The sequence below is a fragment of the Drosophila biarmipes genome, chromosome X, assembly GCF_025231255.1.
Source record: "Drosophila biarmipes strain raj3 chromosome X, RU_DBia_V1.1, whole genome shotgun sequence".
Taxonomy (NCBI): Eukaryota; Metazoa; Arthropoda; class Insecta; order Diptera; family Drosophilidae; genus Drosophila; species Drosophila biarmipes.
In genome coordinates, this window is record NC_066611.1 from 10,591,861 (window position 1) to 10,605,962 (window position 14,102).

The 14,102-nt window shown below is 44.9% G+C and overlaps 4 protein-coding genes across 4 annotated transcripts; all 4 read left to right on the forward strand.

Annotated features, from left to right (window-relative positions):
- The first annotated feature begins 383 nt into the window (after positions 1-383).
- LOC108023935 (basic proline-rich protein) lies at positions 384-1,406 on the forward strand. The gene has a single exon (XM_017093621.2). The coding sequence runs from the start codon at positions 402-404 to the stop codon at positions 1,404-1,406; it is 1,005 nt and encodes a 334-aa protein (XP_016949110.1). The 5' UTR covers positions 384-401.
- A 3,737-nt stretch (positions 1,407-5,143) lies between these two features.
- On the forward strand, positions 5,144-7,517 carry LOC108023921 (uncharacterized). The gene is made up of 2 exons (XM_044093473.2): positions 5,144-5,193; positions 5,283-7,517. Exons 1-2 carry the CDS (start codon positions 5,191-5,193, stop codon positions 7,338-7,340), a joined length of 2,061 nt encoding a protein of 686 aa, XP_043949408.1. The 5' UTR covers positions 5,144-5,190; the 3' UTR covers positions 7,341-7,517.
- Positions 7,518-9,348: 1,831 nt separating this feature from the next.
- Positions 9,349-10,645, forward strand: LOC108023910 (uncharacterized). The gene is made up of 2 exons (XM_050888352.1): positions 9,349-9,378; positions 9,486-10,645. The coding sequence occupies exons 1-2, from the start codon at positions 9,349-9,351 to the stop codon at positions 10,560-10,562; spliced, it is 1,107 nt and encodes a 368-aa protein (XP_050744309.1). The 3' UTR covers positions 10,563-10,645.
- Positions 10,646-12,105: 1,460 nt separating this feature from the next.
- Positions 12,106-12,878, forward strand: LOC108023906 (uncharacterized). The gene has a single exon (XM_017093590.2). The coding sequence runs from the start codon at positions 12,137-12,139 to the stop codon at positions 12,500-12,502; it is 366 nt and encodes a 121-aa protein (XP_016949079.1). The 5' UTR covers positions 12,106-12,136; the 3' UTR covers positions 12,503-12,878.
- The last annotated feature ends 1,224 nt before the right edge of the window (positions 12,879-14,102 follow it).

Consider the following 14,102-nt stretch of genomic DNA (forward strand, 5'->3'; position numbering starts at 1 on the left):
CCATATTGGTTTTTGTCATATTGGTTTTTAAGTAGGTTCATGGTTCATCATTTATCAAATGTGACCTGTAAATAATGTTTTCTTTGTTTCCATCCGCACCTATGCTTAATTAAGCATTCGATATTGGTGTTACTTTATGTAAAATTCGGCCGACAAACTTATTTTTATAGTTCAGTCTTAACACTTCCCCTCGCACCTTCGATCCACAGGTCCGCGACTATTTATGGAACCTTTGTGATGATGCAAAGCAATTTCCGTTCGCCGAATGGGAAAGTGAAATGAGCCGGGTCGCGATTTATATAATCCGCAGATATGGTGTCTTATAAGTGCCGGCTGCGGGGCCCGTGGCCACATAGTTTCCGTCGCCGTGGAAGCTCCCAGAGATAAAGCCGAACCTCGAGATGCTGCAGCCAGGGGCCGTTCTACTGGTCCTAATTCTGCCCCTCATAAGCGGGGACGTGAGCCACCTGTCCAAGGATTACATACCGCCCAGGGCGAAACAAGATGCTCCAGCCACACCGTCCAATGATGGCCAGGAGGTTCAAAAGGATCCATCTGGATTCTATCCCTCGAATGGATTGCCCCTGCCGCCGGGCTATGCCATTCCCACGGGCAGTAATGTTCCTCCGCCGCCTGTCCAGCCGCCGAACTTTCCCCTGCCCATCTACCCACCGTTCTTTGGATTCGGCGGAGGTCCTGGCGAGCCGGGAGTGGGTCCAGGCATTGGTCCGGTGCCCTCGGCCTATCCCAATGGCGGAGCCTTCCCAGTGGGCTCACCAAATGCTGCCTACCACGTGCCTCCGGGTGGAGTTTATCCCAATGGCGGAGCTGCATTCGGTCCTCAGGGGCCTGGTTTTCCCCCACAAGGAGCTGGTTTTCCCCCACAGGGAGCAGGATTTGGTCCACAGCCAGTAGGCTTCCAGCCGCAGGGAGGTTTTCCCCCACAAGGACCTCCGTTCGCACCACAGCCAGGACCCTTTGGACCCCAGGGAGCTCCCTTCGGAAACGCTTTCCCCGGAGCTGGCTTCCCACCACCGCAGGAAGGACCGTTCCCACCGCAGGGAGGACCCTTCCCACCGCCAGGTGGCCCGTATCCACCCGAATTCCTGACCAACCAGGGTCTGCCCCTGACCAATCCCCAAGGTCCGTTCCAGGGACTCAATCCCACTGGGTTCAATGTGCCCGCGGGCTTCGGCGGACCTGTGCCCGGCCAGAATCCATATCAGCAGTTCGGGCCCGGATTCGGAGGACCTGCTCCGCCCGGCTACTCCGATGAGGCGGCAAAGGAGCAGCCCAAGGAGGGCGAGAGGAAGGTGGTGGCGCCGCCGCTGGCCGATGATCCCAAGAACGGGGCGGACACCGTCTACGCCACCAATGGCGGCTATGTCTACCAGAGGGCCAAGTAATCCCGGGGGTTTATAGACCCCCAAATTGAGGGGGATTGGGATGAGGGGCGCAGTGCATCACCATGTTCATTATAAATTATCAACCATTTTTTGATTCGTATTTTTCCGTTTGTGTTTTTATTTATTTATTTGTTTTTGGGGCCATAAGCCCGCGGACAGTCAAAACGTTTGTCTTTATGCTAATCGCAATCGAAGTCGACGTCTTCGCCAAACTGACTGATACCCCATAAACGAGACAATCTATCGCCGAGATTGATACGAATAAACATATGTTTTATGCAAACCCCAAGCGGCCACACATCTGCTCCATAAATTATGATGTCTTCAAAACTGGGGACAGGGCGATAAAAGTCTGAGGGAAAAAAACTTGATCAGTGGGTTGCTTGGGGATCAAAAGTTAAGTCCTATATAAATAAATATTTATGACCTATTGACTGCATCCCTAAAAGTTTGTTGAACTTTGAGCATCTGACTTCTATAATTGGAGAGAACTAAGCAACCATCAATGATATTAAATCATATGTCTGTCATGCAATTAATTGTATAAATTTATAGAGATATACTGGAATGTAAAAAATTACCCACCCCTTTATTATTACCGGTTAAAATGGTTCTATAAAAAAGTTTGATTATATTGCTGTCCAAATTTGTTAGCTTATACATTTAAAATGTTTCTAGAAAAAATGTTTGATTATATGTCTGTCAAAATCTATAAAGTTCTACATTTTGCTCATGAGTAAAAAGATACAAACGGTTAATTTTAGGTGATATAATTTATACATCAGTAAAATGAATCAAAATAAATGTAACCCATTAAAACCCCGTAACCTTTCATAACCTTTTTGTAAATAATTAATCACCTGGCTTTCAACAAAACTGAGTTCTACCCTCAAGGGTTTCTTATAAATCGACGTCATAGGAAAGCGTAGAAAAGCAGTAGAAAATAAAGCTGACCTCTGAAAGGGCGAACATAATCGATTAAACTTAATGATATCGGTTGAGTCTGCAAAATTCTAGGAATCATCTTGGTTATTTTTAGTTTCGTGGTTCTTTGTTTGGCCAAACTAGTTTCTGACGTCAAAAAGTTTCCCTTAAAGAACACTTATGATAATTAATTCCTTTTCTAGCTTGGGAATTAAACAGGGGATTTTTCCATCGATTTAAAGCAGACCTATTCAGATCCCATGTTTGGGCATTCGTTTCAAAAGACATTCAAAGTCCTAACAAAAAATACGATTTAGGCTTGAGCCGACTCGAATTGATTTCTATTCATCTTTTTTCTTTATATCTTCACTGAATTATTTATATTTACCATTTGATGGTGTGGTTGCTTGGGGTAAACACATTTAAAAGCTTTTATGCCATGTTTTTTATGGGTTTGGAAGACTCTGCAAAAAGAAGAAAATAACTATTGCTCTTTTGTCCGGAACGAAGGTGGGAGATCTTTTGTCAGCTCCTTAGACGTGGTCTATCATCTTACAACAGTTGGGCATTTATGTGGCCAGAGGGGTCGCCCACTAAAGCACTACTTATATTTGTTAATTATTATTAATTATTACAGTCCCTTTTTAGTATTTATTGTACTACTGTGTCCGATACACATATGTAAACGGTTTTCCAATCCTCGGAACGTCCCCTTCTTCGATCTTTCTAAAAACTCACCCTTTTATGGTATGATCTCTATTTAGGTTGAATTAGATATATTGAACATATATATAAGAATTATTAAATATAAAATACATTTTTATGTTTTAAATAAATAGTTAATTCTTTTACCAGATCACATACTAGATATTATATTAGCTTTTAAGACAATTAAAATTTTTAAAACATAAAATATAATTTCATTGGCTATCTTAATACAGATAAATGGGGATGCCTGATCTCAAATTCCATGGGACGTTTTGCTGCCGAGCCACTCGTGGGTTTTTATGCAAATCGAGCTCGCCTTTCGGATGTTCCCCCGTTGGCATATCCAATTCAAGTCAGCATTTGTTGCAATTTTCGCCGCGGCTTGAATATTCATCGCCGGCGTGAGCCGTGTTTTCGGATATAGAGGTTGTTCGCACAGCAATTAGTCATAATTAGGCCCCACTGTGCCCGCGGTTGTCAGGGGCCCTCAACTTGACATTTTCTTTTGTGGACGCGAACCTTGTTTTCAATTTGTCACTTTTCTGGGCCTTTCTCGGGGGGGGGCGCCAGGTGCTGAAGTTCGCATTCACAAGTGGCCTCCGAAGATCCGCATTATCTCCGGCTCTGCTATTATTTGGTATTATCTCCGAATAGCCCGCTCGTAAGCCCATAACACGCCTATCACAAGCGGCGACACACGCCTACGAGGTGCATATGAAATCAAATATCCATATCCAAATCGGGATCCCGCCGAACAATCGGCGGCCCCTGATTACCAATAACTTATGGCCCATTGAAAACGTCCGAAGGTTGGACACATATCTGCCACCGAGTGAGATCCGCGGGTTGGGAAATCGGGCCTGGTGGGCCCATAACCGATTAACATCTTCTCATAAATTTCGACCAGAGGGCTAAGACAATGGCCGAAAGTGTTGGTGTGTGAAAAGTTGGCTTCTGGTTGGCCAACCCCGCCCATTGAATTAAATTTCCTTAAACTATGCTAAATATTTTCAATATACCTTTATGAAGTAAGCAAATGCATACGCTCACCCACAAAATAATAATTACATTTAAAATTATGTTATTGTTATTTAAACCCTAAAGGACTCCCAGGCTTTTTCAGCATAGCTTACTTCTTATAAAATATTAATACTTTGTATATCTTTATTGAAGATCATTTGCTTTTTTGATTTTGTTTGCATATTTAGAATATTTTTTAACACTAATTTGATTTTATTATATTTTTATAAGCAAAATATTAAAAAAAAAATTGTATGTCCTAATAAAAACCGCCTAGCAAAACACCTTATATCACCCACTGAAGATAAAGTCAATGCACTCAAGTTGGAGTGCCTAGGTGTCAATTGGACAGGTGGACACAATTCAAGCAAACTGGCGATTGATAAATATTTAAACAATTTTTGCATACACATTTGATTTTTCAAACTATGTTTCTGACGTAGGTGCACTGAAAGAAACAAATATGTATAGAAATCCACAAATCCACTTTAAAAAAATACATCTATGTAGAATACACAACCCATCTGAGGAAGCTTGATTTTTTACTTATAGTAAGGATTTATGTTACATAGCTTTAACTACAGCTAAAAAAATGTATAAATTTCTATATTTAATTAATTTAGATTGCCAAAAACTTAAATAGAAAATAAGTATTTATTTTTCATTCAGATGCAGCTTTTTATGGACCTTTAGTTTCGAGTTTATGTAATTTCTCCATGCATATTTATAGCAAGCCAAGTGGATTTCCCAGGCTGGAGCTATACAAAGGAAGGGTCCTCAGAAAAATTAAAAATGCACACTAAAATTTAGTGTGTAGCCGTCCTCGGCCATTTCGGGCTGTTTGTTATCAAACCGAGTCCGTGAGTCGTGCTTTTGGCCATTTAATAATCCGCACCGAAATGAGATGTGTTTTGCATGATTTCATTGTTGGCCATCTGCATTAGCATTCCCCCTGCTCCATGGCGTTTTGGCCATCTGGCATTCGGTGTCGCACCAATTAAGGGGAGAGCTGCCAGCCGCCAACTGGCAACTATAAATGCAGACGGGGTCTCCGAGATGGTCATCAGTTAATCGGTTACGTTCGCTCGGCGCACCTCTAGTCCCTCTGTGTGTTCCAGTGACCCCAGTGAAGATGGTAAGTGGCCATCGCATGACAATTTTTTTCAAGTGCTTACCCCAGTGATGTGCGATGATATGACGATGTGACCTCCCTCTCCCGCCCAGAAACCCTCTGCCTTTGTCGTTCTGGCTGCCCTCAGCTTGGCCCTGGTCGATGGACGTCCCGGTGCCAGTGGCTATCTGCCGCCCCTGCCCCTCAAGGAGGTGTCCGCTGCGCCCAGCTTCCAGCAGGTGGTGCAGCCACAGATCCAGCAGCAGATCCAGATCCAGCCCCAGGTCCAGGCCCAAGTGGAGTCCATCAAGGCCTCCATCCCGCTGGCCAGCTTCACCATCCAGTCTGGCGGACAGCAGCACTACCAGAGTGCTCCGGCTCCAGTTCCGGTTTCCATCCCTGCCCCTGCTCCCGTGTTCATCCCTGCCCCTGCTCCAGTCTCCATCCCTGCCCCTGCTCCCGTTTCCATCCCGGCACCTGCTCCAGTTTCCATCCCTGCTCCTGCGCCTGCTCCAGTTTCCATCCCTGCCCCTGCTCCGGCTCCCGTGGAGATCGCCCAGCCAGCTCCCCAGGTGATCTACGAGGCACCCAAGCCGATTGTGTCCACCCAGACGGCGGTGAGGAACGCCTATCTGCCACCCACTCCCGCCCAGCAGTTTGTGCCTGCCCCAGAGCCAGTGGTTGAGACCGTTGCACCACAGCAGGAGACCATCACTACCACTTACTCGGCACCTGCTCCTGCTCCTGCTCCAGTTCCCGCACCTGTTCCAATTGCGGTGCCAATTCCAGCTATCCATGAACAGCATCAGGTGGTGCATCAGACCTACTCCGCTCCTGCTCCAGTGGTTCAGCAAACCTATTCTGCTCCAGCTCCAGTGGTTCAGGAACAGACTTACTCTGCCCCGGCTCCGGCTCCAGTTGCTCAGCAGACCTACTCCTACTCGGCTCCAGTGGTTCAGCAGGCTCCTGTTATTCAGCAAGCTCCTGTGATTCAGCAGGCCCCAGTGGTTCAGGAAGTGGTTCAGCAGGCTCCTGTGGTTCAGGAAGTGGTTCAGCAGGCTCCTGTGGCTCAGGAAGTGGTTCAGCAGGCTCCTGTGGCTCAGGAAGTGGTTCAGCAGGCTCCTGTGGTGCAGCAGACCTACAGCGCTCCTGCTCCAGTTGTTCAGCAGACTTACTCTGCTCCGGCTCCAGCTCCAGTTGCTCAGCAGACCTACTCCTACCCAGCTCCAGTGGCTCAGCAGGCTCCTGTGGTTCAGGAAGTGGTTCAGCAGGCTCCTGTGGCTCAGGAAGTGGTTCAGCAGGCTCCTGTGGCTCAGGAAGTGGTTCAGCAGGCTCCTGTGGCTCAGGAAGTGGTTCAGCAGGCTCCTGTGGTGCAGCAGACCTACAGCGCTCCTGCTCCAGTTGTTCAGCAGACTTACTCTGCTCCGGCTCCAGCTCCAGTTGCTCAGCAGACCTACTCCTACCCAGCTCCAGTGGCTCAGCAGGCTCCTGTGGTTCAGGAAGTGGTTCAGCAGGCTCCTGTGGTTCAGGAAGTGATTCAGCAGGCTCCTGTGGCCCAACAGACCTACAGTGCTCCGGCACCAGTGGTTGAGGAAGTGGTTCAGCAGGCTCCTGTGATTCAGCAGGCGCCTGTGGTTCAACAGACCTACAGACCTGCTCCAGTGGTCCAGGAGCAACACTACAGTGCTCCTGCCCCCGCTCCAGTTGCCCAGCAGACCTACTCCTACCCAGCTCCAGTGGTTCAGCAGGCTCCTGTCATCCAGCAAGCACCAGTGGTTCAGGAAGTGGTTCAGCAGGCTCCAGTGGTTCAGCAGACCTACAGTGCTCCTGCTCCTGCTCCAGTGACCTACTCCTACAAGGTTTCCCAGCCTGTGTCCATTCCTGCTCCAGCTCCAGCTCCAGTCCAGGTGTCCCTTCCTGCCCCCGCCCCCGTGGTGATCCCCGCTCCTGCTCCCGCTCCAGTGCAGCTGCAGCAGTCCTTTGTGCCAGCACCACCTGCCCCCATTCCCGTCCAGCAGCCATCCCAACCCATTGTACAGTACACCCCACCGGCGGTGCAACAGCAGGTGACCTACACCCAGTCCGCTCCCGCCCCTGCTCCTGCTCCTGCTCCTCTGCCCGTGGAGGTCGGAACGACCTATGCCGCCAACGGTGGTTACCTCTACAAGTAGGATGCCCGTGAACGGACCCCAGCGGAGGTCCGAACTCGCATCGAGTTGTGGATCGAACGTTAATCGCTGATCGGTTCATCTGAACTTAGTGTTACGTAGCCAATTTCTAGCACATTTTTTATCGTTATACAATTTTTGTTACCTTTTTGTTGATCAATAAACTGTTTTTGTTATATGAAAAAAAATCATGCCTTCATTTGAATATTTTATGGAGGAGGAAGTCGTGAAGCATTCGAATGAAACACTGCGTTTATGCGATGGCCATTTCGCGCTTTACTTTCATGAAAGGGGGCGATTCGGAGTTGCCAGATCGACAGTAACACGTCTTACTTGAAACCAGTTCTTTTTTCTTTCAGTGGCAATAGAAATTAATTTTAATGTAAAAAATATAGTTCTGGTTTCCACACACTTTTTTTAATGCAAGCAAGTTATAATATGCGTACGGAAAAAAATAGTCGGTTCAATAATGAGGGACACCTTTTTCCACTAATCCGTCATTAAAGAAATTCATGAAATCCGTCGCATAAACGGGCACAAATTTTATTTCACGCTTTGAAGAAATCATAAATTCCGTAGCATAAACATAATATCTTTGGGTATAATAAATCTTTCTCATTTGGCGACACATTTGGCAGGACTTGTGCACCGGAAAACCGGTTTTCCAATTGGGTTTCATTTGGATTCCACTTAAAGTACCATTAAATAAACATAAATAGTTTGCAGAGTAAATTATTTTATGTTAGATTAATATTAGTGTTATTTAAAACATAGCAGGGAAAATAAATCTAACCATGCCTGAAATTCCATTACTTATCTTGGAACCCCATCTTCTAATGTGTGTCTTGAGTTATGGCAATTTCACAAAACGGTAAGCAAGCAAATTATAAATCACCTCGAAGCGGTTTTCTGATATAATAAATTATAAAGAAGATACAGTATCTTCTAATAGCTAAATTGAACTTCCAAGCTGCTGATATTTATTAATGTTGCGGTGAGGAATAAATTAAGAGTGATTGTTAGGTTCAGTAAACGCTATAGAGAGTTTAATAAAGATATTAATTTCAATGGGTGGGGAGGGATCATCGAAATGACTATCCCTAGAAATAAGGTGCTGATCTGAAAGTCTTTGGAAGAAAACCAAATATAATATATCTAGTTAGTAGAAAAATATAATATATATTATTATTATGATATGATTTGATCTGATATGATATGATATGATATGATATGTAGTAGTAGTATATTATTATTATAAGATAAGTTATGATATATAGTAGCAGTATATTATTATTATATGATATGATTTGATCTGATATCATATGATAATTTATAACATGATATGATATATGATATACTTCAAGGATGGTACAAACTTCGGGCGATTCCCATTAGGCGGACACTGCAACACCCCAAATTTTCCCGACTTTTAAGCCTTTGTTTTCCAGGTAAATCCCCACCAATGATTAATGGAGTAACTGCTCAGAACCCGGTCGGAATTGCTCTTCTTCGGGGCCTTTTGACTCGACTGTAGCTTTGATGGATGACTCAGTGACGGAACCGACTTATGAATGGAGTTCAATAACGAGTTTCGTACAGCCCGTGTTTGCAATTTCTCATGTATGGCATTTCTTCCCTCTCTATCAACACCATCGCCTCCGATTCGCGAACAAAATCGGAATCAGAAACATAATCAAAATAAGAATAGGAATCGGAATCGGAATCGGAATCAGCAGGGGAGTGAAAAGGGGGAAAAGTAGGAATATTATGGGCGACTAATGAGCTCCGCGGACGAAATGCTTCATTATTATGGCTCTTTTATTTTCGAAAGGCGGGTTTTTGGGGTATAGGCGATATAGTTTGTGTGGCTTTGTGATGTGCGTTTGTTCTGGTTTTCGTAGCGCCTTTTGACATTCGTGTATCAAGTTGGCCCGACATTTTCGGCGACTATAAATAGGTGGCTTGTTTGGGCAGAAGGTACTAGTGTTCTCACAACTTCGGTCCCAGCAACATGGTAAGCTCTAGTCCCCAGGGAGATCCTGTTCCAGGGATACCTGAGAAATACCTCCGAATGCCTGGGATGAGATTGATATATATTATATCACTTTAATCGTACGTCTTAATAATATTATTTTTGTTTCTTTTTAGAAATTCTTCGCTATCCTTTCGCTCGCCCTTCTGGCTGTGGCCTCGGCCGATGTCAGCCACCTGGCCAACACCTACCTGCCTCCCCGCTCCGGCGCCGCCTCCACCAGCTACGAGTCCTACCAGGCTGCTCCCGCCGAGACCTACGAGGCTCCCGCCGCCGCGGCCTCCACCTACGAGAGCGAGTCCTACTCCGCCCCAGCTGCCTCCTACAACAGCGAGTCCTACTCCGCCCCAGCTGCCTCCCACAACAGCGAGTCCTACGCCGCCCCAGCTGCCGCCGCCTCTGAGAGCGCCTCCTACGCCGCCGAGACCGCCGCTGAGTCCGCCGCCGAGGAGACCTACGAGCAGCCCGCCGCCAGCTACGTGGCCCCAGCCGTGGTCAAGACCTACTCGGCCCCCGCCGTCTCCTCCTACTCCGCACCAGCTGTGGTGAAGACCTACTCCGCCCCGGCTGTGTCCAGCTACTCGGCCCCCGCTGTGGTCAAGTCCTACTCCGCTCCAGCTGTCTCCTCCTACTCCGCCCCAGCTGTGGTCAAGACCTACTCTGCCCCAGCTGTGTCCACCTACTCTGCCCCCGCCGTGTCCACCTACACCGCTCCCGTGGTGGCCAAGACCTACACCGCTCCCGCTGTTGTGAAGACCTACTCCGCCCCAGCTGTGTCCAGCTACACCCAGGCCTACACCGCCCCCGCCGTGATCAAGAGCTACTCGGCTCCCGCTGTGACCAAGACCTACACCGCTCCCGCCGTGGTGAAGACCTACTCCGCCCCGGCTGTGTCCACCTACACCGCTCCCGTGGTGGCCAAGACCTACACCGCCCCAGTGGTGACCAAGTCCTACACCGCTCCCGTGGTGACCAAGACCTACACCGCTCCCGTGGTGACCAAGACCTACACCGCTCCCGCCGTGGTGAAGACCTACTCTGCCCCGGCTGTGTCCAGCTACTCCGCCCCGGCTGTGGTCAAGACCTACTCCGCCCCGGCTGTGTCCAGCTACTCTGCTCCCGCCGTGGTCAGCAGCTACTCCTCCGGATCCTCGGGCACCGTCTACGGCTCCAACGGTGGATACGTCTACTAAAGACTGCGACCCAAAACGAACCTAATCATACGATGAAACCTTTTTTTTTCTTACAATAAATCGAATGTAATGTGCTAAAACAACACGAAGAGCTTTTTATATGATGTCTTTAAAATATTCTTGCCTAAGTTCTGGATAGCAGAAATTATCCATAATCAAAATTCCCGGAATTTTGTGATTGCATAATGAGTGTTTGGGTTTTTTGTTGTCTTCAATATCAAGTTATGTGCTTAATTTAGAGCTTTAGTCACTAAGGCAAGCTTAGAAGTCGGTATAAGAGAGGGGATCTTACATTTTTTTTTTTATATATTTTTAATATTTATTAGGATTTACTGTTTTGAAATATTTTGTCCGTGACATATCCCAGTTTGTTTTTATAGAATCTCGACATTTTTGTGCTTTGGCCAGTTCTATGATGCTAGTCATAAGGGGGTACCCGTGGTTTCTTTTTCGATTTAGCACATACCTACATAGACAACATAGATGAAGATCCGGAATAAACACAACAAAATTATTAAGCTTTGGAGATATTTCAAATGCAATGATAAGCTTACTTATCTAGAAAAAAGGGCAGTAAGATATGGTACAAAAATAATAATAATAAGAAATAATACAAGAACATAAGTGAGATATAAATATTTATAAACGTGAAATGGTATTCTCAAATTTTCTTTTATTTTTGACTACCACTTTTTAAAAACTCTATTAAATTCTAGAAAATAAAAATAAAAAATTTCCTTCAAAAAATCACCTTTCTATATAGACAGTTGTTATGCATGCGATTTTGGACAATCTAAATTTATAGGACAGCCTCCAGCAGTTGCACAGTTAAATTTTTGTTTTAATGCGATTTATAAAAAAAAACACATAACCATTAACCAAAAGCCGATTTTACCTCCTTTAAGTCCTATAAAAAGGCCATAAAATCGCAACAACTCAGCCAATTAAGCAGTCAATGGTGCCAAGTGCTTTTTGAGCCATCTTTTGGCCCAACCAAGCCGGGAAAATGTGCTAGAAGTGTGCTACACCTATCGAAAACCGCTGACGGAACAGATTAATAAGCCATAAATACGAATGTCGAGCAAAATGATGAATAAACACGTCTATCATCACATTTATTTGCCATTAAAAGCGGACCCAATTAATTATGCGGATCCGCGCCGAAGTCGTGCCACTGGCGAGAGTCGATACCCTATACGGATATGAGGGTATATAAGCCCGAATTTGCATTTTTTGTTTGCTTTTCCGCTGCCTTGGCCGTTTCTCTTGTGAATGGACCAAAGCGGCGTGTGTGCGTTATATACAGCCCGATATTTGTATGCCAATATGTATGGGGGCCTGCATACATTGAGTGCGAAATCGAAATCGGGTTAATGTCCAAAAACTTGTTATGGCCACGGCGAGCGCAAGGAGGGAAAAAAAAAACAATCGAAAGGCGATGAGCTCGCCAAGAATCCAGGCCATTATTCCCGACTTCCCTGCGAGAATCCCAGCTGAGGATATAAAAGAATGTCGCCAGGCGGCTCGGAAGTGCATTGCGTCTTGGGCCACTGCAGGAAGCGGATTCCGAAGTCATGTCTACAAGGTCCCGAAGCATTCTCCTCTTTGCCCTGGCTCTGCTGGTCTCCATTGGCGCCCAGCCAGTGAGCCACACGGAAATGGAATCGACATCCACCAGGCGACCCAGCCTCGTCGCCGGCGAGGTGGAACCCATGAGGTATCACTTCGTCACCGAGCACCGACCCACTTCGCTGGGCCAGAACTACTACCTGAAGCCGGGACAGCTGGTGGGATCCGTGAGCCTGGACTCGGACATCCTCCAGGTGCGACACGACCAGCTTGACGGCAAACCGGTGGCCAGCAAGCACAACATCCTCTTTGTGGCCTACACCCAGGACCCCGTCGATAAGCCGGGCTCCGAAATAGAAAATAGAAAATAGTTATTAAGTCATGATATAAAATAAAACCTCCAACAATTATACTGATGGTACAGTAATAAAAACTTTTAAAGGGGCTTTTGAAAATTGAAATAAATGTATTGTAACCACAGTTTTTAAAGGAACCAGCCCTATATCAAGAACCTTGATGGATTCATATAGCTTAACTTTATTTAATTTCCATTTACAGACCCACAAGAAATAAGTTTTTATGGGCTTATGTTACTTATATATATAATCACATTTTGCTATTGCAATATTCCTAGATGATATATATGATATATTGTACTATACAAAAGAACTTCATAATTTATTTCCTTGACCTTAGCACTCACTATTCAAAAAAGTAGCACTCCAAATACATGTACTTTATCACATATCCTAAATATTTACCACATAAAAAAAATATCACAAATTTATTTCCTTTTCCGGAATAGTATTCCTACAGCCTGAACTTCATCAAGCTGGTTCCCGGCCAAAAATGAACTTCACAAAGAATTCCCACTGACTATTCATCCTATTCAAGTACGCGACTCACAAGCCAACATTTAATTGGTATTTTTTATTATCTTGTTTTACTCTAAGAGAAACGGGTATGACAGCTATAAATAAGAGGTTATACGGGTATTTAAAAAAATACAGCCAAAATATTTATTAAGTGAGAATTAAGAAAAAGAAAATAATATTGGCAATACATTCTTATGATCTATTAGGTAAGGAGACAAACACATAGTTCCATATTTACATACATCACTCCTGATAATACTATTTATTAACAAATGATATACAGGTGTAATTAAGTGCTTATGATAACTGTTGTGGCGATAAATTGCTGGACAATAAATTCCCCCCCTGACGGTGACAATTTTATGCAAATCGCACGACCATATAGACCTACAAGGGTATTTTTAACAGCCACAATCATCGCGAATCCATGTTTTCTCTTTGCTTTGAGCGATTTTTTGTTTGTTGCTAACTCCCCTGCTCGTAGCATTTTGTTTTTAATTATATAAACGCACGCAAAAGACATAAACACTTGGGTACAAGCGAAAAGGTGGCCGACCATTAAGCCCGATTTGAGTGTGGATTGTAATTAATTGTTCGTGGGGTGAGTAATCGGGGCTCCAAGAAGCGGGCTGTCGTTGCATGGGGGCTCCGGATTCGGAACTCGAAAATCGAAGTTCAAAAATGCTATCCAATCTCTGAAAACCGAAGGTGTCGAACTTTTTCGGCTGAGATTAGCCGGGATTGGACATCATTAATTACCTCGGCGACTTCCGAAATGGACAGGGCTAAAAATAAACGGTCAAATAAATAGAGTCTACGACATCCTCCAATCGCGCTATTCTTCATGGGCACTAGTCAGCAGGGTAAGGAACTTAGATATAATACAAAATAATTGAGGAAGTCTTATAAACCTATAAGGAAAAATATAATTAATAGCTGCAATGAAGTTTCTTAAGTTCAGACTAAGAGTCTAAAATTAAGAACTACCCTATTTATTTATTATAAAAATATGTAAAAATATATGTAATGATACCTTTGAAGCTTATTTTTAATCATATGGTATAAGAATAGACCTATAAATGGTTATATATACAAA

What these genes read in the sequence shown, in the direction of transcription:
- LOC108023935 (XM_017093621.2), top strand. Translation starts at nt 402, where the DNA reads ATGCTGCAGCCAGGGGCCGTTCTACTGGTCCTAATTCTGCCCCTCATA.
- LOC108023910 (XM_050888352.1), top strand. Translation starts at nt 9,349, where the DNA reads ATGGTAAGCTCTAGTCCCCAGGGAGATCCT. An exon ending in CTAGTCCCCAGGGAGATCCT is followed by an intron (nt 9,379 to 9,485) that starts GTTCCAGGGATA and finishes GTTTCTTTTTAG; the next exon opens with AAATTCTTCGCTATCCTTTC.
- LOC108023906 (XM_017093590.2), top strand. Translation starts at nt 12,137, where the DNA reads ATGTCTACAAGGTCCCGAAGCATTCTCCTCTTTGCCCTGGCTCTGCTG.